This window comes from Theropithecus gelada, chromosome 18 (genome assembly GCF_003255815.1).
Source record: "Theropithecus gelada isolate Dixy chromosome 18, Tgel_1.0, whole genome shotgun sequence".
In the NCBI taxonomy this organism is placed as follows: Eukaryota; Metazoa; Chordata; class Mammalia; order Primates; family Cercopithecidae; genus Theropithecus; species Theropithecus gelada.
In genome coordinates, this window is record NC_037686.1 from 459,340 (window position 1) to 481,454 (window position 22,115).

The 22,115-nt window shown below is 50.7% G+C and overlaps 1 protein-coding gene across 2 annotated transcripts in view; it reads right to left on the bottom strand.

Moving 5' to 3' along the window:
• The window catches only part of LDLRAD4 (low density lipoprotein receptor class A domain containing 4), a 407,799-nt gene that overhangs the window by 249,660 nt on the left and 136,024 nt on the right, over positions 1-22,115 (bottom strand). For both annotated transcript variants that reach the window (XM_025365259.1, XM_025365260.1), the window contains one exon: positions 5,879-6,299. In XM_025365259.1, the coding sequence (XP_025221044.1) occupies positions 5,879-5,918 (40 nt within the window). In that variant the 5' untranslated portion in view covers positions 5,919-6,299. The remainder of the gene's footprint in view (positions 1-5,878; positions 6,300-22,115) is intronic.

The following is a 22,115-nucleotide window of genomic DNA, read 5'->3' on the forward strand; positions in this document are numbered from 1 at the left end:
GCACCGGCAGAACGAGACAGAGGAGAGAACAGAGGCAGGGAGACGGTCTCATGACACTGTTTCTCCGCAGCACTTGACATACACCTGGCAAGAGCTCCGTCAATATTTGCCCAACAGAAGCAGCCCGCCGGGGACCACTGCGCTGGCGCAGGTGGGACAGGCACACGGGAGCTGCAGATGGTGGGAGGCGACCCCCAAAACATTTGTGGCTTCTCCAGAGTGCGCACTATGAGAAGCTGTCCCTGCCTGCTGTTCCCTCTCAAACGCCTTCCAGGTCTTGTCATTGGGAGAACACTGCCCGCTGTCTGCCCACCTGGGACCTCCACACTGCACAGCCCCACATTAAAGACTGAAAAGTTCTGTAGGAAAGAAACTGGTTCAAGCTTCTTCTTCCAAGCTTTGGCCATGAATTCACTCCCACTCCTTTTATGCAGGAACAGCTCTCAATATGTCCTAAAGCGAGCGTTCTCTGGGCAGCTCTGGGAGGCGGGGGCTGAGGGCATCCATGGGTCAGCCACAGGCGCAACCTTGCAGAGGAGAGGGATGAGGAACGCGCGGAGGGTCTGTGGGGTGGGAAGGGCACGTTGGGAGCTGCTGCTGAACCCAGCAGCCCAGTCACACCCCCAGCAAGCCGACATCCTCCACTGGGAGCCCGCAGGGTAAACAGCTCCAACTATTCCATTGACGTGATTCTTCTTTTTCAGTCTCATTAGTGGCTGAGAAAACTTGGTCACCAACATCCACAAAATAGCACTTTCAGACAGACAAAGACTACTAACTACCCTCCTCCTCCTTTACGAGCGAAATAACCTAAATTCATTTAACAATTAGATCTGATTCTCCTTTCACCGGAAAGATTCACTAGAAATTCTACGGGAATTTGGTTCCCTTACCTAGTTATTGAGGTTAAATGTTTTTTCTCTAACATTGAAATAATTTAAAAAGTCTAAGAAAATTAATTGTGCAAAAACTTTTCAGTATCTAAGTGTGGCACCACAGGCCGGGAAGAGGCAGAATCTCAAGCCAGCAACATCTTTAGGACGTGTGCGGTGACACCCAGGCAGGATGTGCCCCAAGTCAGTCGAAAGCACAAGAAACCTCAGATGAAATCTGCACCGTGATGGCACCTGGGATGGAGGCCGGCGGACCCAGCCTGGAAGGGTCCCTGTGTCCCTCTGCTCAGAGGAAATGGGGGTTTGTTTTTAGGACGGACAGAGTCTTATCTTTCCAGAGGCCATTCACCTATATCATTGCCTCAATGAATGACAGCCAGGCAGAACGAGGGCCTGGAAGAACAAAAACAGTAAGTTTTGGACATCTGCGTTTTTACGTGCTCAAGTGTAACATGAGGGTGCAACACACGGCACTCAGGCGGCCTTCAGAGCCGCATGCTGCAAAGAGCTTCACAGACGCCCTGTAAGGCAGGCGAGGGCTGCTCCACGCACGGCTGAACCGTGGGGGACACGCCCAGTTCTGAGCACGGTCACTGCGAACAGGCGACCGGCAACGGAAGGAAGCCAGTTTCAGCGTAGCCTCAAAAGTTAGGATCAACCAATTCTTCTGGAAATTAAATTATGAGCTTTAACAGAATTCACATCTTTGGACCCAATAATTTTGCCTCGGGGAGTTCATCCCAAGGAAATAATCAAATATACAGAAGAGCTTTTATGCACAAAGGTGTTCATCAAAGTGTTATTCAGAAGGGTGAAAACTGTCAAAAACAGGACTATCCAACAATAGCTACACAATTTTAAAATTCAAGTACATGTACATGAAAATACTATGCAGCAATTTAAAATCATATGTATAAGAAAAATGCTCATAATGTAATGTTAAAGGGAAAGATCAGGTTACTATATTAAATACTATTATGAACACAGTTCTGTAGGAAGAAATTTGCAAAAGAAAAGACTGGAAGGATGTAAGCCAAAATGTTGCCTGAAGAAAGATTCCCACGGCAAAGATGCGTGCGGGAAATTATTTTTCTTCTTTTGACTCTTGAGCTTTCCAAGTTTGCTTACAATGAGCAGATGTTACTTGTAAAAGGAAAAAAATTGATTTTTGATCTAAAATAGTATCTAAAGGACTGTAATCATTTCTAAATTGTATATGCTAAGAAAATTAAAAATAATGTATCCCAATTCCTGTATGCAAGCATTCACCTCAGATCATAATTAAGAAGTTAAATGTGCAATATGCATCTATGTGAGTATACCCACACTCACCCAGGAGGCACGAGGTGCGTGAACTCCATCACGCAGGACTGCCGGCCTGGCATGGGGACAGGGGCCTTCCAAACTCCTACCACCCTCATGGTAATTTCACACGCTCCAAACAAACGCAGCTTCCCGGCAGGTCTCCCAGTCCTCCCCCACAGCCGGGGTGCCACCCAAAACCCTCTTAAAGAGGAATTCTGAGCCTCCACCCTCCAAGAGAACTGGAACGTAAAGTGACAAATTTCTTTCAGTGGACGTACGGTTAACTGCCCAGGGACACTTGCCTGGCCCTGACACACGATTTAAAGCCTAGGGAAGATGCCTCGATGCCTGATCTAAGGCAAGACTCCTTTCCATTAGCCCAGAGAATCAGCAAAATCCAAAATTTTAAAAACAGCAACCCAACTAAGGCAGTGGGCTGGGCACCAGGCTCCTGCTCACCTCCCTCTAAAGCTCCACCTTCACCCAGCTGCCTGGGCAGGCAGAGCGTGTCAGCCCTTCATCCGGCACCACAGGGACTCTTACAAACTATGTGGGCAGACAGAGGGGCAGGGAGACCAAGAATAAAAATGATGAGCCAAGTCTCCAGGGACCCAGCTCCAGAGAAGGGCAGGCACTCACATCTCCTCTTCTCACTGCTGGTTACTTCCTAGAGAGAGATGGGGAAGCTAAAACCGCTGCCCTGCAGGTGCCGGCGCACCCAACAGTGTGAATGCTATTCAGCACACGATGGTCTCCTGAGAACAGGTAGGCCCATTATTTGGATCCCCCCTGCTGAAGGAATGGCGCAAGTCAGGTGATTTCTTTTTGAGACATGACCCCCTCGAGCACCCTGGCCTCTCTCTGAACACTGCTCTGCTGGGTGCCAGCTCCCAGTGCTTCCCAGACTTTAAAGTGAGCCAGGCACCTGGGATCTTGTGGGGATGAGAGTCCTGATTTAGCAGGTCTAGGTGATGCCAACACCCAATAAATCTCAGTCTCTGAGGGTGACACCCAGGGGGTGGAGAAGCTCCCCAGGGAACCCCGTGTGTACCTGAGGCCACACAGCGTGAGACAATCTGGAGAGGCCACTGGCACCAGCCAGTTCCTGCGTGCACCAAGCGTGCCCCGCGGGGAGCAAGGCCAGCGTGACAGCGCCGGCCTCAGAGTTGCTGTGATGCCTGGCAAAGGACACACAGCGGGAGCACGGTGCCCGGCACACTGCGGCTCCAAAACGGCGGCTGTGGCGTACACCCCACCGCCGCCGCCGGCACACCTGTTACTCAGCCAGGCTGACATTGCGGGGAAGAGGCCAAAGTAAGGAAACGAATTCTTGGGAAACTCACAAAGAAAGACAGGGGCCAAAGTATGCACAGCACAAAGAAATGATCGAATGTGCAGCGATGAGCACGGCCGATTAGCCTGACATGTTCACTGCACAACACATACATGTATCCAAACATCTCACTGGAACCTGCCAAAACAGACAACTACTATTCATAAATTACAAACGAAACAAAAACGGGAGCTGCGGAGGAGCGACAAGTGGGTGGCTGTGAGCGAGAGGGGAGGAAGCGGTGACGCAGGCCCCAGGGGTAACAGCTACCATACACCTTGGCTTCACATGTGAGAGGTGCTGTGCTACCTGCAAGAAACCTCCAGGCAGAACCCCGGGATTCTGAGGATTCCAAACACAGGCTCGTTAGGCCTTTCCCTTTCCCTTGGGGCAGAGGAACCCCCAGCACCCCAGAGTGTGAGGATGGCGTGGCTGTGTCAGTGGAAGCCACATGGACCAGCATCAGGTGCAGCAGGGTGAGGAGACGGCCCCAGAACCCTGGCCTCTGTGGGCCACCCTGCGGCCCGCACCCTGCAGTCAGGTCCATGGACAGGGCAGCTTCCTAAAAGAGTGCACCACTCTTTCTCCAGCTCTTTTTGTCCCACACTCACTTCCTTTTCTTTTGTTGTTCCCTCTTCCTCCCAGAACTACTCTGAAGAGATTCCTTACGTCAACTCCTAGGTGCCGCTCCTCCCCAGCCTGGGGTGTAGGGACGAGGGACAAGGAGGCTGAGCTCACAATCCAGCCACTTCTCAGTTGCTTCTGCTGCCCACCCCCGCCTGGAGGGGAGGGGTGTCCACGAGGGAGCCGCCCACCCCCGCCTAGAGGAGAGGGGAGGGGTGTCCACGAGGGATCTGCTCCTGAGACGGAAACAGCTGAAGCACACACGGTAAGGATGAGGAGGGGCAGGGTTTCCAGACAGCTGGGCTGCAGGTACGAAGATGGCTCGAGAGAGCTTGGCTTTGCACGTGCTCCCCCAACCCTTCGTCTACACAGCTGCTGAGCTCATCCACACGGGCCATGACCCACACACCACGACCCGGGGGAAGGTGTACACAGCTGCGGAGCTCATCCATGTGGGCCAGAGGGTAACCAGCCCCTCACAATCCGGAGGGAGGCATCTACACAGCTGCCAAGCTCACCAGCACGGGCCCGACCCGCCTCCCACACCTCAGGGGAGGCAGTGTCACTGAGACCCCACGTCACAGACGTGGTGGAAGCTGCCTCAGGAGGTCGCCTGCAGGTGCGCACGGACGCGGCCAAGGCTGGGAAGAACCGTCCCCTCATTCTTCCTTGGAGCAGCACCACAGTGGCGCTCCATCTCTTCACACTGAAGCCACAGGGAGCGCGGAGGAGTGCGAGGCTGTCTAGGAGCTGACGTCTAATCCAAGGAGAAGGCCCGTGCCAGTCAAGCCCGAGCCCCTGCCCCTCTCTCCAGGCGTCCCAACAGCCTGACCTGCTCCCTCCACAAAATCTGAAAAGCTGCAAACTTCTGGGACTCGTGGAACCAGAGAATAGGGTCACTTCTTGTGACTATTTCTACCACCTTTCTTTAAAATAAAAAGCAAATCCCCCAAAACCTCTTTTATGTAAACACGTTCTCGCTGGATTTCATGAGGTTCCTCAATGTCACAGAGCCCAGTCTGTCTACAAGGAGCCAGAGGCCCAGAGGATTAAGTGGCTTCCTGGGATGTTATGTGAATCAGACAAAAGAGCTAGGATCTGAATTCAAAATCCCCTGTGTCTTGGGTGAGGGCTCTGGGTGCCACCCAGACTGTGTGGTTCCCTGCAAACTGGGGTGTCCCGCTTCTCCCCGCTCACTGCAAGACGAGTTCTGCCCAGCTGTCCCAAGCACACAAATAAATCTGAGAAATTAAAGATGGGGAGGGATCAAGCACACATCGGCAATTAATCTTTTCCCTCGGAGAATCTTCCCGGTTCTGTAAAGAAACCACACTTCCCCTACCCTCGCTCAGCAAGTGACACATTTCCTTAGAGAACAGAGACTTGGAAGACGCTGCGAATACTGCAGGATATTGTGTGTAGACTATCATTCAACAAAAACAGAAGCAAAAAGTGTCAAATGCTTTTTCAAACTGCTATTGAGAGAGTGAAGGAAAACACATTATTATTTTGTCAAAATCAGTCACCACAGGCGCCTGAGCCCTGGACTGCGCTGGCCTTCAGCTCCTGCTCCTGACTGCAAAGCTAGGTTCGCTGCATGCCCTGGACTGCGCTGGCCTTCAGCTCTTGACTGCAAAGCTAGGTTTGCTGCATGCAGTGGTTTGGGAGTTGATTGCCTGCCAGGAGTGGAGGTAAAGCCTCGGATTACCCGGAGCATGCTCACCTGTGAAAGCATTTGTGGCCTGAAAACCAGCTTCCGGCATACTGCTCCCCAGACAAGCCTGTGCTCCAACTCTTGCGCTGTCCCGTCGAGGAAGCCGCCGGGCGAGGCTCAGGTCACTTCCATTTTAGCCTGTCCGAGTCCATCGCTCTGCTGGGCCAGCCTCTGGGAGCATCCGCGGCCCACCTGCCCAGCTCCGCGCGGGCGAGCGGTACCCGGGTGTGGCACCTGGGCGGCGGCAGTCCCCGCTCCCGTCAGCCGTCCAGCCAGGGCGCGGAGGCCATGGTGCAGGTGGAGGGGCTGGCCCTCAGGCCCTCAGAGCACGGGCGCCCCGGGCCGCGCCGCTGCCAGCATCCTGCAGGGTTGCACCTGCACGCAGGTGCTCCTGATCCCAGCCTCGGCTCGCTGTGCTCCGCCTCTGAAACTGAAAAGCAAGAGGTCACTTTCCTGACGACCGGCAGAAGCATTACAATTAACGGCCTATAGAGGCCGGACAGGAAAAGCCAGGCAGCTGCCTCCAGGACCCCACTGTGGGCACGCGGGCTCCTGCAGGGGCTGCCAGGGTGGGAGGAGCTCCATCTGCCCCCAAGGCCACAGCTATGCTCCTCCCAAGGTTCAAATGTCCCTCCCGGGCCATTCTGCCCTCACAGACACACTGGGCAAGAAACTCACTTCTCAAGCTGGTTCCTGAGGCCTTAGACTGGGGTCTGCGGTGCATGGCCACTGTGGTCAGCACTCCAGGAAGAAAATGCAGGACTTGCAAGGAGCAGTTTTTAAAAGTGATTCTATCTATCTATCTATCTATCTATGAATGAATGAACGGCAGGGTCTCACTAAGCCGCCCAGGCTGGCCTCAAACTCCTGGCCTCAAGCAATCCTCCCAAAGCTCTTGGCTTCCCAAAGTGCTAGGATTACAGGCATGAGCCACCATGCCTGGTCTAAAAATGGATTCTTAAGAGGAAAACAAATGCCCGCACTATCTTTTTAGAGAGGATGGAAAAGAAAAGCAAATTTAGTCTATAAACTGCTCCATATGTTACATAATAATAAAAGCATTTTGCCTGTAAAATCCCAGCACGTTGGGAGGCCTAGGAGGGAGGATCACCTGAGGTCAGGAGTTCGAGATCAGCCTGACCAACATGGAGAAACCCTGTCTCTACTAAAAATACAAAAAAAAAAAAAAATAGCCGGGTGTGGTGGTGTACGCCTGTAATCCCAGCTACTCAGGCGACTGAGGCAGGAGAATCACTTGAACCTGGGAGGCAGGGGTTGCGGTGAGCCAAGATCGCACCATTGCACTCCAGCCCAGGCAACAAGAACAAAACTCCGTCTCAAAAAAAAAAAAAAAAATTAATAATAATAGAATAAAAAAGCATTTTACAAAACGTTTCTCAGATATTTTGATGTTCCATTAAACATAAAGCAATAGTAACAACAAGAATGTCAGCAGCCCAAAGGATCAGACTTTTAAAACAGAATCCTGAATGTCAATCTCCAATATTTAGGAAAAGAAACCTCTTTTCTGTTATCACTTCATCCTAATCAATTTATAACCAATTTTTAGAAAACGTAATCTCATCCTTCTTTTTCACCATCGAACTAAAGAAAAAGAATTTAAGAGAGCAGAGCAAGAACAGAAAGGAGTCCTCTGTTACCCTCATGTTGCTATAAACAGATGGTAGTGAAGTAACACATCACTGATACGTACTAATTATAAGGAGCACATTAAAAATTAATGAAGTACTTTAAGATACTAAGATATCCAATTCTATTATCTTCATGTATCTATAGTAACGTCCTCGGTTAATAAGGTATGGCCCAGTAGGAGTCCTCAAGTTTAAAGAACAGGTAACATTTTAATTAAAAAATAAATTATTTGCATAAATGGTGGCTTTGAAGTGCTTCAAAATATGAGAAAACATTTTTTCTCTGAATTCTAACATTCCATCTAAAAACGGCCAACACGCAGGTCCTACAGGGACTTCAGAAGAAAACTAGTTGCACTAGCATCATGAACTTTGGGAAATGGAATTTATCCTGCCAGATACAGACAAAAGCCCACCTGCCCTAAAGCTTTGATTTTTCTCTGCCCTTTTCTATGATGCTCTTGGTGTGCAAATATGCTAGACTTGGTTTGTTCTCATTCTCTGAACTCAGAGAGAAAACCAAACTGCAGGGACGTCTTTGCTGCTGTTTTATTGTGGGATTTTTGTCTCTTTGCTTCATTGCAGAAGTTATGCTACCTCACTTTTTAAAAATCAGGTTATCATAAGGAAATAATCAACAGAATGAAGAGAGAACCGATAGATTGGGAGAAAATATTTGCAAACCATACTTCTGATAAGGGCCTAATATCCAAAGTATATAAGGAACTCAAACAACTCAGCAGCAAGAAAACAAATAAGCCAATTTTTAAAATGGGGAGTTACCTGAAAAGACGTTTCTCAAAAGAAGATATACAAATGGCTGACAGATGTATGAAAAAAAGGCTCAACATCTCTAAGCATCAGGGAAGTGCAAATTAAAGCCACAGTGAGGTATCACCTCACACCCACTAGCACGGCCATTCTCAGAGACAACAGATGAGAAGTACTGGCAAGGATGTGGAGGAAAGGGAACCCAGGTACGCTGCTGGTGGAAATGGAGATGGGTACAGCCATTTCGGAAGACAGTACGGAGGTTCCTCAAAAGACTAAAAACAGAATCACCATATGATCCAGCAATCCCACTGCTGGGTATACATCCAAGGCATTGAAATAGGTACATCAAAAATATATCTACACCCCCACGTTCATTTCAGCACTATTCACAATAACCAAGATACGGAAGCAACCTAAGTGTCCTTCAGTGGACGAACGAATAAAGACCCTGCGGTATACGTACAGAGGGGAGTACTATACAGCCTTCAAAAAGAACGAGACTCTGTCATTTGCAACAACATGGATGAAACTGGAGGACAGCATGCCAAACGAAGTAAGTCAGGAATTGAAAGACAAATACTACACGATCACTTATATGTGGAATCTGAAAGAGTCAATCTCACAAAAGGAGGGTAGAAAGGAGATGACCGGAGGCAGGGGGAAGAGGGATGGGGAAAAGGGCAGCGTTGATCAGACACAGCAAAATTTCAGACGGACTGGAGGAATACGTTTTAGTGACAGACTGCATTGCATGGTGACCACAGTTAATAAAAAAGTATCACATATCTAAAAATTGCTAAAATAATACATTTTTAACATTCTTACCACAAAAAATGTAAGTTGGTGAGGCGATAAATATATTAATTCATTTGATTTGAATATTTCTACCATGCGTACATATAGCAAAACATTACATTGTACCCCACATATATGTAGTTATTATTTGTCAAAAAAATTAATTAGAAAAATGAAGTTATCATACATCCCACATGTCAAAAGGCTATGGGAAAGACTGAAGCCAATGTGGATCAAAACAGAAGAAACAACCAACTTCCCAGTTTTCTTATGCTGGCTTAATCGCCCCCACCAGTCCTTAACTTTACATCTTCTAAAAGAGAGGTTGGACACGGGTGTGTAATAGTTCCCATGAGGTCTAAGTGTGGTCATGGCCAGGGTTTTTAGGACAATGATGTCTGCGGTTCCCAACAAAAGCAGGACGGACACAGTTGTGTTACCTCATCAATGGATAACGTGCCTATTCCTATGTACGCTCTGAGTCTCCCCCAATGCAATTTTCAAGGTAAAATGCAATTATAAATGCTGTAAAACGTCTTCTTCCTCACCGCTAGCAACAAAGACTAGCTACCCTTTCTAGGAGCACGCAGTAGACCTGCAGGCTTCGTTCTGCTCCGTGAAAGACTGTGACCACCCAGAAGGGGCCAGAACCCAGCGGCACTCAGTAAGTGTGTGCCGGGTGACCAAGAGGCAGGGCAGGGTGGGTGATCCGGACCCAGAGAAAACTCCGAGGGCCAGCACAGTCAGTAGAGGCCTGCAGGACCTGTTCTGGACAAGACTTGTGCTTTTAGTTTAGAAACCAACCAGCAATCGGCACGGCCACACTGGGCATCTGTGGAGCCAACACGTGGAAGTGTGAAAGTTGGAGGAGCTGGACACACGCTGATGCCGGCCATCCCTCCAATCTTCTGCTCTCATGAGCCTCCTGCTCATGAGCTGCCACTCAGCCTTTCAGCCTCAGCCCAAACAACCCTCCTTGGAGATGCCTCTTCGTTGGCCCCCAGTCTAAGTCTGGACCCTGCTGCACAGCCCGCAACACCTGGTCGGCTTCCCAACACATCTGCAGTTGCAACTCCACGCGGGGGTCCGATTGCACCACGCCTGCCCGTCTCCCCCACAAGTGCTGTGAGAGCAAAGGCAGTGGCCAACAGATCCTCTCGTTCCCCTCGGCACCCAGCAGGTGCCCGGTAAGTATGTGTTTCCTGAGCGAACACAGGAGTGAAGGAAGGCACTTATGTGAAGCTTCCCCAAGGACTGTACCCAGCACAGAGAAGGCTCAGCAAACACCTACACGGTTAACCCAGCCCCAGCCGCGTCCGGCAAGGGGCATTTCCCAGGTGGAGGTGCTGCTCCTCAGCCTGCTTGGCTGGGACCCTCCGGGCTGGTTTTCCCACCACCCCACTAGAAGAGTCGAGATGATGATTATTAGCGGTGATCCCGCTGCACTCACACTTCCCACAAAGTCCTATCCCGCAAAGGCCTTCAGAGGTCGTTTTGACTTAAGTGCCCCCGGGCTACAGAGAGGGAGAGAGAGAGCAAGCGCTGCCCCACGGAGGCTCAAGAACTGCGCCCAACACTGGCAGCAGGAGAGCAGGATGGACCCTGGGCCTCTCGCCCCGAAGCCACTGCTTCCCACGCTACTCCTGAGGCCCGGGAAGCTCCCTAAACCCAAGTGGCTTAAATCAAGAGAGGAGGAGAGGGGGGAATACAGGAAGAGGCAACTTACCCAGATGTAAGGTCACAGTCAAGAGCCCCCGCAAGGCAGCAAGCACATGGCCTTCATTCTACACACACACACACACACACGCGGAGGTTCTATTTATACTGGGAAGATGGGCAGAACTAACCAGGAAATAAATTAATTCAATATTGCACTTGAAAAATGTCATTAAGTCCCTCCCAGAACAGAGCAACAGTTACTAAGGAAATGGAGCACGTCAAATGGAAAAATACCCCCGCAGGAAGGGCCGTCTTAAAAACACGAACACTCACAAACCAAGTAACTAACCAAGCAAGTTACAGGGCATGTCGGCCTTACCAGCTATTCACAAAAACTTATAGGAAACGCAGTCCTCCTCAGAGTCATTCAGGAATAAGAACTGAGCTGTGTCCGCATTACACCTTTCGTTAAAAGACGCTGTAACTGTAAAAACAGACACGTTCAGGAAATGTGAGGGTCACACACGGGCACAGAGGCCAAAATCCAACGGAGAAGTCAAACAGCCTTTTTTCCAAACTCAAGTTGCATTCAAAATACCGTAGTGCATGAAGAATTGACGCTGCAGTTTCATTTTTTATTTCCTCCTGCTGTGGACAGACTGTTTCGCTGGCGGAATGTCGGTTACCTAGGTGACAGCCCCACAGCCGCCGCGACCGCTTCAGGCCCCACAGACGCTCGGGGCTGAGCGCCGGCCTGTGGACGCCGATCCCTGGCCACTCTACCCACCAGAGAAGTTCCAGGTAGAAAGGAACACTGCAAAACAACAAGGTCATTCTAAACCTTGGCAAACTGGGGCTCTGTTGCAAAATTAAAAAAAAAATAAAAATGACTGTGTTTGAGAGCTGCACTGCACAGCTCACCTATGCATCATCGCACCCGATGTTCACTTAGGATCAAAGAGGCAAAGGGCTTGTCATGAGACAGATGAGAGAAAAAGTGGGAAAAAGACACTTGAGAAGCTATTTCTGACTTGAGCTGGCAGCAGGTGTCCCTACAAGGGAGGTGTCACACGTCTCCATGTGAGTGCCTCAGAGCTCATGGATAGCGCAGACCGTGGCGACGGCCAGTCAGTGTCAAGATCTCCTAACAGGAAAGAAAAGCAGGTGCTACAAACAAAACACCCCCATCTCCAGGCAGTCAGCTGTGGGCAGAGAGCCCCACGTGGGGACCCACCCGCTTCTGGTACCCTTGGTGACTCCCGGCCCTGGCTCCCATTTCCTCTTTTATACAATGAGGAGGTGAAACTGGAGTTCCCTCCCATTCCAAAAAGTCCCCTGTGGCCATGTCTCTGGCCGAGGGAGAGAGGGCAGATGGGCATAAAAAGGACAGCGTGGGCAGGCACAGTGCCTCACGCCTGTAACCCCCGTGCTTTGGGAGGCTGTGGCAGGAGGATCGCTTGAGCCCAGGTGTTTGAGACCCACCTAGCCAACACAGAAAGTCCCTGTCTCTACTAAAAATATAAAAATTAGCTGGGCATGGCTGTGCACACCTATACTGGGGAGGCTGAGGCACGAGGATCGCTTGAGCCCGGGAGTTCAAAGCTGTAGTGAGCTGTGATTGTGTCACTGCACTCCAGCCGGGGCAACATAGCAAGACCCTGTCTCTTAAAAAAAAAAAAAAACTAAAGAGAAACAAAAGAAAGGGACATAGTGCAGAAGCACGGAAAATCTACACGGAAATGCAAATCTGAGAGCAAGTCAGAGAAACGGGCTGCCTATAGCCAGGGAAGACTGAGTTGGAATGCGATGAATTTTTCACGCTACTTTTCATCTCTGTGATGTGGGGGCGCAAAATAACGTGCAGCTTTTGTAACACAACCTCCAAGCCACCCTCACCCCGGGCAGCTCAGTGGGCTCTGGGTACTTGTTCAGGGAACGTAGTTCAGGGTAGCGTAGTGCCTTGCTGTAGGCCACCAATTCAGAAAGCAAGTCAAAATCCAAAACATCTGACTCAAAGACACACACAGGCTGCAAACAGGAAAAGCGGTAAGTATATTAGAACATTCTTTAAAAAGTCACCTTGACAAACCTGGCGCTTGATAAATCCTGAGGCTCTACTCAAACCACGTTGGAGAGAGTTCCCCCCAAACTAAACAAACAGGGTAACTGTCCTTAATGCATTCGTAAGTCTGTAATTATCAACTCATACGATCTAGCAGCAGAGGAAGCCACAGGGAGTCACATATCCGACTCCTGTGCTTTGTGGAGGAGGCGATCTGGAGGCTCAGGGAGAGGGGACAGGTTGAAGGTGAGTGTGGGAGGAATGCAAGCCACAGCTGGAACCAGGTGTCTGGATCCTGGCCCAAGTTTCCAGTTCCACCGTCCACGCGCAGCGGCCACAGGAGACACTGGCTCAGGAGGGAGAGCCTGCAGTGCTAGGAAGACAGCCGTGCACACCTGCACCAGCCGCTCGCTAGGAATCAGGAATACTGGTAAGATATCCACCCTTCCAGGGCCCGAACCAGGTCATTCCTGCAGCACCTACATGCACAAGGGCATGGAAAAGGGTCAGGGCTTGGCCCAGGAGCAGATGATCCCTGGGCGGACGTGCATTCAGACGGCACCCAGCCTGGTCTGAGCACATCACGGACACCTCCACTGTGGCTACCAGCCAAGCAGAAGAAATGCCCCCAACCCAGCCCCACCTCTGTAGAGGTTCCGCTCCCACTGTGGCCTGGTGTGAGGGCTCAGACTGAGGGGCAGGGGGCTGGCGGGCAGGGGCCGGCCTCTGCAACGCTCCACACCCAGGGATCTCCCCCACTCCAGCTTTCTTCAGATAAAATCAGCTTAAAATGGGCATGACAGGCGGACAAGAAGGGGGTCAGACCATAGGCTAACAAGTGTGGGCAGGAAGGGAGGGGGAGCTGTCTCATTCTTTGGTGGGAGTAGAAAAGAATATGAACCGACAAGCTGTTTGTACGAAACAATTTTCGTCCCCCTTGCCAAGCCACTCCTTGCTGTCAGCTCACAGCAGGCTTCCCTGGGACACCTGTGCCGGCCACAGTCTTCCCTGCTCTCTGGCCTGCAGGACGCCACCAAAGCTGCATCTCTTCATTCAGTATTTCAGCAGCTATTTGTGGGGTCATTACTCTGGCAGGCACTATTTTAGGAGCTGGGGAGACAGCAGTGAGCAAAACAAACCAAGCTCCTGTCGCCACGGGGCCCAGATCCTCGTGTCTCGTCTGCCTCTGCAGGTGTTTCTGGACATCGCTTCCCGATTATCCTCGGCCTTGACCATGGGGACTAGAATACAGCAGGTGCCCAATAAATGCTGGTTGTATGGCACGGAATTCTAGCTAAGCCTCAGTCGGGTCACCTCCTTTTCAATCTATGGCCTCTGTCCTGCATCTGGGCGCCACACACAAGTGGCTGCTGGCCTGGGGGCGCCCCATGGGGGACATCGTGGCTGGGAGTTTGCTGCACAGGCAGTGCCCAGCCCCACGCTGTTTCAAACACGCTCAAACAAGAGCCTTATACAAAGGGGCCAGAGGACAAGAGTCTGGGCTCTGCCCACACTGGGTACACCCCATTCTAGGTTGTGTGTGACGCAGGCAGTTACTTAAAGCCCCCGACCCTCAGTTTTCTTGGCGGTAAAATGGAAGTAACGATGGCACTGGCCTCATAGAGCCAAGGTGTGTGTAATGAGAAAACACAAACAAAACACTGGATCTGACGAGGGCCGGAGAAATTACCTCCCCTCCCAAATTACTACAACCTGCCTCGGCAGCCGGCCGATGAAATCGTGTCTCCAACACGACTCAGCCCACCCTCTTCCAGTTCTCATCTGACCCAACCGGATACAACGTCGATTTATCTCCTAGTTCCTCTGCTAATTTGTCTTGATTTTTTTTAAAAAGTTCCCAATAGATAAAAATCAAAGCTCAAATCATTCCATGCCAGCTAAAATTAACAACAGAGAGAAACAGGAGAAAGGATACAAAATTAGAGAAAGTGTGTGGGTGAGGTTTTTGGTATGAAATGTGGTAGAATAGTAGAACAGGAAAAAAATGTCAAGAAAGAAACTTGCCTTTAAAAGGAAAAAGATAGAGGCTCTTGATATTTGATTGGCTTTTTTTCATGTTTTCATACTGAAATATCACATTTAAAAAGCAGCAATAGAAAGAAAAATAATAAATTTGACCAAGTTTTTACGTCTCCTTCTCGGAAAATAATCACGCGGGGCGCCGTCTGCCGTGCTTCTGTCGCTTTTCTGGTGTGGTTTGTTCCCTTGGTAAAGTGCTGACCTTTGAAGTTCTTCACATCACCTCTCAAGCTTCCACACAGCCCCGAGAATGAAGCCAGCACAGAGAGGACAGCAAACCACCCTTCTGACAAGCAGGGTGCCCCATGCCCCTCTGCCGGGCGAGGCAGGCTGTGAACCTGCAGCTGTCGCCAGGAGCAGCCGTCAGAGTGCAGGGAACCCAGGGGGAGGCTGCCGGGTCTCCAACGAACGGGGCCACGCCAGGACATGGCAAAACGCTCTATACCTTAAGGCTCAGATCAACTGATCAGCGACAAAACAGCCAATGTTCCCGACAGAAATGAACGATCGGAGGCATTTCGGTCACCTGCATTCACAAAGCCTCCTAGGCACGCCTTGTTCACCAAGCTCCAAACCAGCTCCACAAGTGCCTCTTAAATCACACACACAGGGAACAGCTGAGCTTTCATGAAGCACTTCTGCCTCATTTGCTCACACTCATTATCTGAGGAATATATATTCCTTGAGGACAAAGAAAAACTGTCCGCTTTATATAACTTTTCACAACTCAGTATCCAGTTGAAGGTGAGCGGTGGTGGACAGAAATGCTCCAGTAAACCTTTTCCCAGATCCTTTCGGGGGAGCGTCTGTGTTGTCTGGGACGGGCCTGCGACGCTCTGCCCATTGCTCCAGCCAACTTAATGGAGGCTCAATGGTGGGTCACACTCGAGCAGCTCTTGGGACTGGCCAGCGTTTGTGTTTCGGCGGAATGACGACTCCTCGCTGCCTGAGTATGTCCTTTATGACAAAAGGTGGGGGAGTCTCACTTTCCTCTGGCGAGAGGAAGAGGATTCTATCGCCTGCAGAGGAGAAGCAGATACAGGCCCATCTGATATCCAATTACCACTTAAACTTCGGTTCAACCACCCTGCTCTTTCTCCCATTTCAGGGAACCGGAAGAAGAAATAATTCGCAATTAATTGTGTGCCGCCCTAGGAAAGTCATGGGTTGCAACACCACCTGGGAGAACACAGGCACTCTAGATCTAAGAGCTAAAAGATGACCTCTAGACCAGCCTTTCCAAGAATGACTTGCATTTCAAGCAGCAAAGCCATCACTGAGGCCGACTGAGTTATGGAAACAGAAGTGGCACAGCCTAGTCAGTTCATGTTGGTGAAACAACTTTGTCTGACCACAGAAATCCAAGGAGCTGCGTATTTCAGCAGGTGTCTGAAGGACAGAACGCAGAACAGTGCTGTCAGAGGTTGGCCCTGGCGTCAATGTCACCGGCAGCCGGCAGGTCCAAGAGTGTGACGGAGGAGCTCCTGGGTGTGTTCACCCAACATCGAACGCCACCTGCGGGGCCCGCACACCAAGCCTTCGACGGGCAGTCCCGACTCCATGCACCTGCAGGGAGCACCGAGAGCGCGTCCCGACTTCCTGCGAGGCCAGGCGAGGCAGGATGTGAAAGTATCTGTCCCCAGGAGCAGCTGTCACAGAGGGCAGAGAACCCAGGGGAAGGCTGCCTGGTCTCTAACTAATGGGGCCACAAACCCCACCGCTGTGTTCTGGAGGCCTCCGGCCAAGCATGAAGAGTTCATTAGACCAATTTCCACTGCCTTGGTAACAAAGGCCCGTGTGTGTGCTCTCACACAGGAAAAGCAAGCGAGGGTTATTCATGGGGAACGCACCACAGACAGGTACCGTGCGTCCCGCCAGGCAGCGGTGAAGACTCGTGCCCTCCTGGAAGACAGAATGGGCCCCTCTGGAACCGCGTGTGGCCGCGCCGTCTCAGCGTGTGCTGAGTTTGTGGAGCTTCAGAGGCATGGATCGGCAGCTGCAGGAGCCGTCTCATCCTGAGCCGTGCCCTCACCCGCAGAAGCAGCTCCTGAGGACACCCGATGCTGAAAGAATCTGTCTCTTACACGTCCACCCTCAGATCCAGGCAAGAGAATTCCCGGCATCCACCGAAGAAAACCACAGGACGCCACCGGCAAGAGGGAATGTAACTGCCACGCTTGGCCGCTGACGCCGCCGTTCTTGGGGATGCACGGGCTCTGAGAGGCCTCTCATGATGTAAGCGACCATCGGTCACGCCAGCCTGACTGCCGACTTCCTCTGCACGGAAAGTTGCGTCTTCTTTAGATTTTTCTTTTTCCCGCTCAGAATCTGGCCCTTATTTATTCCCTTCCCCACTGGAGTTGACTAGCAGGAATCGATTTATTCCAACCCCTACTCTGCATGGAGACCTGAGCACGTTTCTTCAGACAGAAGCCAGTGCCCGCAGGGTCTGGGAGGACAGGCAGGGAGGGGCAGCTCTCCCACGACAGACAGCAACCTCGTGCCCAGCCTCCCTCCCGGAGTCTGACGAAGTGAACACAGTTCCCTCAAACAGCAAGAACTGGGGCACTTGATTTCACTCCTCCAGGGAAAGTAAGCTGCGGCCACTTTCACCAAGATAATCTGGGCCGGTGTTCCCCAAGTATCCCCAATACCCCATGCAGTCACCAAAACTACGCTCCATTTTTACTTAAAAACTAAATAATTAACAAATACATTTGAAATCAGGAAACACACATATGCCAGTGGACAAGACCAGCGTTGAAGAGCAAGGCGCCAGCCGGAGGGAGGAGACGAGGAGAAGGCCTCTTGCCAGGTGCAGGCTCCCCGGGAGGGAGGAAGAGGGTGCTGTTCCCTGACTGTACAAAAGGAGGGGAGGGAAAAGCAGAGCACCATGACTGCCCCAACAAACTCCACTCCATAAATGAACACCCAGAGGGTTCACTCAGACCAGGGCCTGCTTAAATGAGAATTTAGCATTTTCATCTTCACATACTTACATAGGTCGGCATCCCTTTACTTTGTCCTCATCACCACCCCAAGCCTCCCCATCTCACTCGGCTTCTGCCCTGCCCTGACCCACCAGGCCCTCATTTCCAGCCCAGCACACAGAGCCAGCTGTGACTCACTCGCACCGCCGAGCCACAGGGATTCCCCACGTCGGAGAGATCAGTCCTATCGAAATGACTCATCTCCTCGCTTCCTTTGAATAAAAACATGTTATTATGTTCAATAAAACCATACAAGAAATAATAACTAAAGATGGCATTTAAATAACTTATACCAACACCTAAAAATGGCTTCCTGGAGGAAAAGGGAATGACGGGCGTTTTCAAGGATATTTTCAGACCTCCTTTTCTCCTCCTTTTCCACCGGCCTCTCCTCCAGATGAGTCCTGGCTGCATTCAGAGCTGCACAGACCCCTGGCCTAGAGGTAAACTTGGGCAAAGCAGGTTTTACAGTGAGCACAGAGGCTGCCATCGAAATCTAAAAGCAGTCTAGCTGCTCCACTACCGTCCCCTTCCCTCCAGTTCCCATGGAAACAGACCTCAGATCGCCAAAAACCGGGTAAAGATAGCACCATGCCCAGTGTTCCCGCAATCTGTTTCCATGGGAACGGGAAGGGAAGGGAGTGGAGGCTGGGTGGAGAGACGCCGGCAAATCTCCATCCCCGTCATGGGGCTGCAGCCGGCACCTCCACACAGGTCCAGGGCCCAGGCGCTCTTTGGGGACGAGACGTCCACTCGGGGATGGAGTCCTAGGGGTGAGGCTCCCAGCAGCTGGACTGTGTCGCGGAAGCTGCTGCAGACTTGCAGACACACCCAGCAGGGGCCTGGCCTTCTCAGTCGCCCCTCAGCCAACAGGGACGACCATTTCAGAGCAGGGGTCCCACGCCCGGCTGGGCGGCAGAATCACTGCAGGACCAACTCAATCACTATCTGCGGGGGCTGCTGCGGGACTCGGCAGAGTCTCATCAGCTCCAAAGGCGATTCTGATGCACGGCCGTTCTGGGAAACCGATGATCCAGACCAGAGTTTCCTGAGATGAAGGTGCCTGTGAATTCCATGGCATGTGGTGACTGCAGATTCGGTTCAGCAGGTCCGGGCAGGCCCAAGAGGCTGCATGTCCAACCAGCTCCCAGCAGATGCTGACGCTGCTGGGGACCACATTTAATTAGTGAGATTCTAGACTCCAGGGGCTTTGGATCTAGAACCTTCTCCACAGACCAACAATGGACAGACAGCCACTCCTGCATGACAGCTTGCTCCCATCAGCAGCCTGCAGTCCACGGCCCAGCTCTGGCCTCCACAGGAGCCTGTGTGGGGTCAGGGCTGAGAGGGCTCCGGCCTCCACAGGAGCCTGTGTGGGATCAGGACTGGGAGAGGTCCGGCCTCCAGAGGAGCCCGTGTGGGGTCAGGGCTCGGAGGGCTCCCGTCTCCACAGGAGCCCGTGTGGGGTCAGGGCTGGAGGGCTCCGGTCTCCATAGGAGCCCGTGTGGGGTCAGGGCTGGGAGGGCTCCGGTCTCCATAGGAGCCCGTGTGGGGTCAGGGCTGGGAGGGCTCCGGTCTCCATAGGAGTCCGTGTGGGGTCAGGGCTGGGAGGGCTCCGGTCTCCATAGGAGCCTGTGTGGGGTCAGGGCTGGGAGAGGTCCGGTCTCTATAGGAGCCCGTGTGGGGTCAGGGCTGGGAGGAGTCCGGCCTCCATAGGAGTCCGTGTGGGGTCAGGGCTGGGAGGGCTCCGGTCTCTATAGGAGCCCGTGTGGGGTCAGGGCTGGGAGGGCTCCGGCCTCCATAGGAGTCCGTGTGGGGTCAGGGCTGGGAGAGGTCCGGTCTCTATAGGAGTCCATGTGGGGTCAGGGTTGGGAGAGGTCCGGTCTCTATAGGAGCCCGTGTGGGGTCAGGGCTGGAGGGCTCCCGTCTCCACAGCACCCTCCTCTACCTGTGCTATCCCAAGAGACGACCCGTGTGGGTCAGAAGGGAACGGAACAGCCAACATTCACGTGTAATTATCACGACACATGACGCCACTTTCAAGTGTGATTTCTCTAAAAGGTAAAAGCAAATTTCACGTGGTTGAGGATCAAACATACACATTTTTTCTAAGTATTTCACACATTTCCAAACATTTCCATGGTGGAAATATGTGAAATATTTAGAAAATATTTATAAATGTGGACATATTGTCAAAGAAGAATGGAATTGTACACGTGTCATTTTAAAAGAAATACGAGAATTTTGGAAAACTCTGGAATTTATTATAAAAAAATAAGGTAGCTTTAAAATTCAGTCTAGATGAAAATGTACAGAGTAAAAGTATACTCCACGTTTCAGCTAAAAGTGTGCAGTGTCACAAAAAGTAGCATTTATTTCTACACTGAACTGCAAAATACTTTTAAACCACATAAACTGCCAGGTACTATTCAAAAGCAAGTTACTGATTTTCTATCCATTTTGCTTAAATATAAAAGGGGAGCTATTTCAGTTTGTTTCATTAAATACACTGTCTCCTTCAAAAAGCATATATTAATCTTTGAAAATGAAAATATGAGCACAGATCTCAACCATCAATCATTGAATTATAGTATAAGCTTACTTGAAAAAACAATCTTCTGATTCTAAAAATGCAAAAGAGGAAAAATCAATTATTTCATTAGTCAGCACACAAACAAAGATAGCTAAGCGTTTCTGCACAATCCCGTAACTGTGGGCAGCTAAAGAAAACATTGAACATACAGTCTGTGACGCACATTTTCATTCCACTGAAGCAAAAATACACATATATTTATACATATGTGTATAATGTCATACACAAACTTAAAAAAAGGCCATGAGTTGGTGTTGAGACCCAGTTGCTTTTTAGGTTCCCAAAGCATATAAAGCCAGAGCACTACAACTGCTGCGATGAGAAAAGGAAATCACAACAAGGGATTTCTGCCTTTGCTCAAAAGACACACACACACACACACACACACCAAATTAAACAGTTGTGGTAGAGGATGCCAAGGGAGTGTGAGCTGTTAAGAGTTCCATTAAAAATGATAAAAATAATTGGGAATAAATACAGAGATGTGCTTACACCCAGCTCCACTGAAATCTGTTAGTCTGTGAGACCCTAGCCAGAAAATCCGTTGTTGATATTTATTGTGTACATGTGTTTACTTTGTGTTTACATGAAGACGCAACTGGAGCCCAGACAGAAAGCTTCCCACAAAGGCCCAGATGGTGAACGGCTCTGCACAGGCCACGCCGCCTCGGCCCCGGCTCCTCTGCTCTGCCGAGAAGACAGGAACGCGGCCCCAACAGACAACACACACACACATGGTGTGGCCAAGTGCCAATAAAACTTTATTAACACAAACAAGCCCTGGCCAGGACATGGAGCATGAACAGGAAGTGCTGAGCGCTGGACCACACCCTCCTCATCTCCGGGGAAATGTCTTATTCAACTTCATTCCACAGATTCAGGGAAGGGAGGGGAAACCCCTGCAGAACTGTCCTCTCATTTCTGTTTCTCAGTCACCCTGGAGGAGCCTCCAGGACACCCGGACGGCCTCGCGTTCCCAGCACGCCCGTCCCAGCTCCGTACAGCTGCCACCGATTGACATAAATAGTTGCTTGTTGTGTGCTGTTTTGTTCTCCGTATTTTTCTTGCATTCATCTTGTCTCTTTCATTTCTTCTCATAGTTCCAAGGGCAAGATATTTTTATTTGCATTTTCCCTTAGAATTTAGCTTAGGGTTCAGCAAAAGATACTGCTGACAAGCAAATCCTCTCTTCCTCTCAAAAGGCAGGTAAAAGTAAGGAAAAAAACTACAGCACCTTTATGTCTACCCCCAAGGCAACTGTGGTAGAGGAACAGCCTCCGGGTCCGCCCTGCGAAGACCAGGTGCACAGCGTGTGGCTGCCAGCGCTTCCTGAGGGCAGGGACCGGCCTTTCTGGTGGCATGCCTGGCAGGGGCGCACGGCGGGGCTTGGTGAACTCAACAATAGATCCAGTGTGATGAAATGTATAGTAAACTAACCTTTTACGTTTGAGCAGAATTACGGCATTCAGGAATTAAAATCGCTGTTAAATATCATCCAGTTTAACTCACTGTCCCATGTAAGCAGAAACCATGGCTTGAGTGTCGCTACACACCCAGGGCTGGGTCCAGAGCACGGTAAAAGCAGCGTAAATCTAATGCTGTTCTAAACGTGATACAGAAACTCTCGTTATTTAAGGAATCCTATAATGAAACTTTCCTCATAAATAAAGACATGAATTAG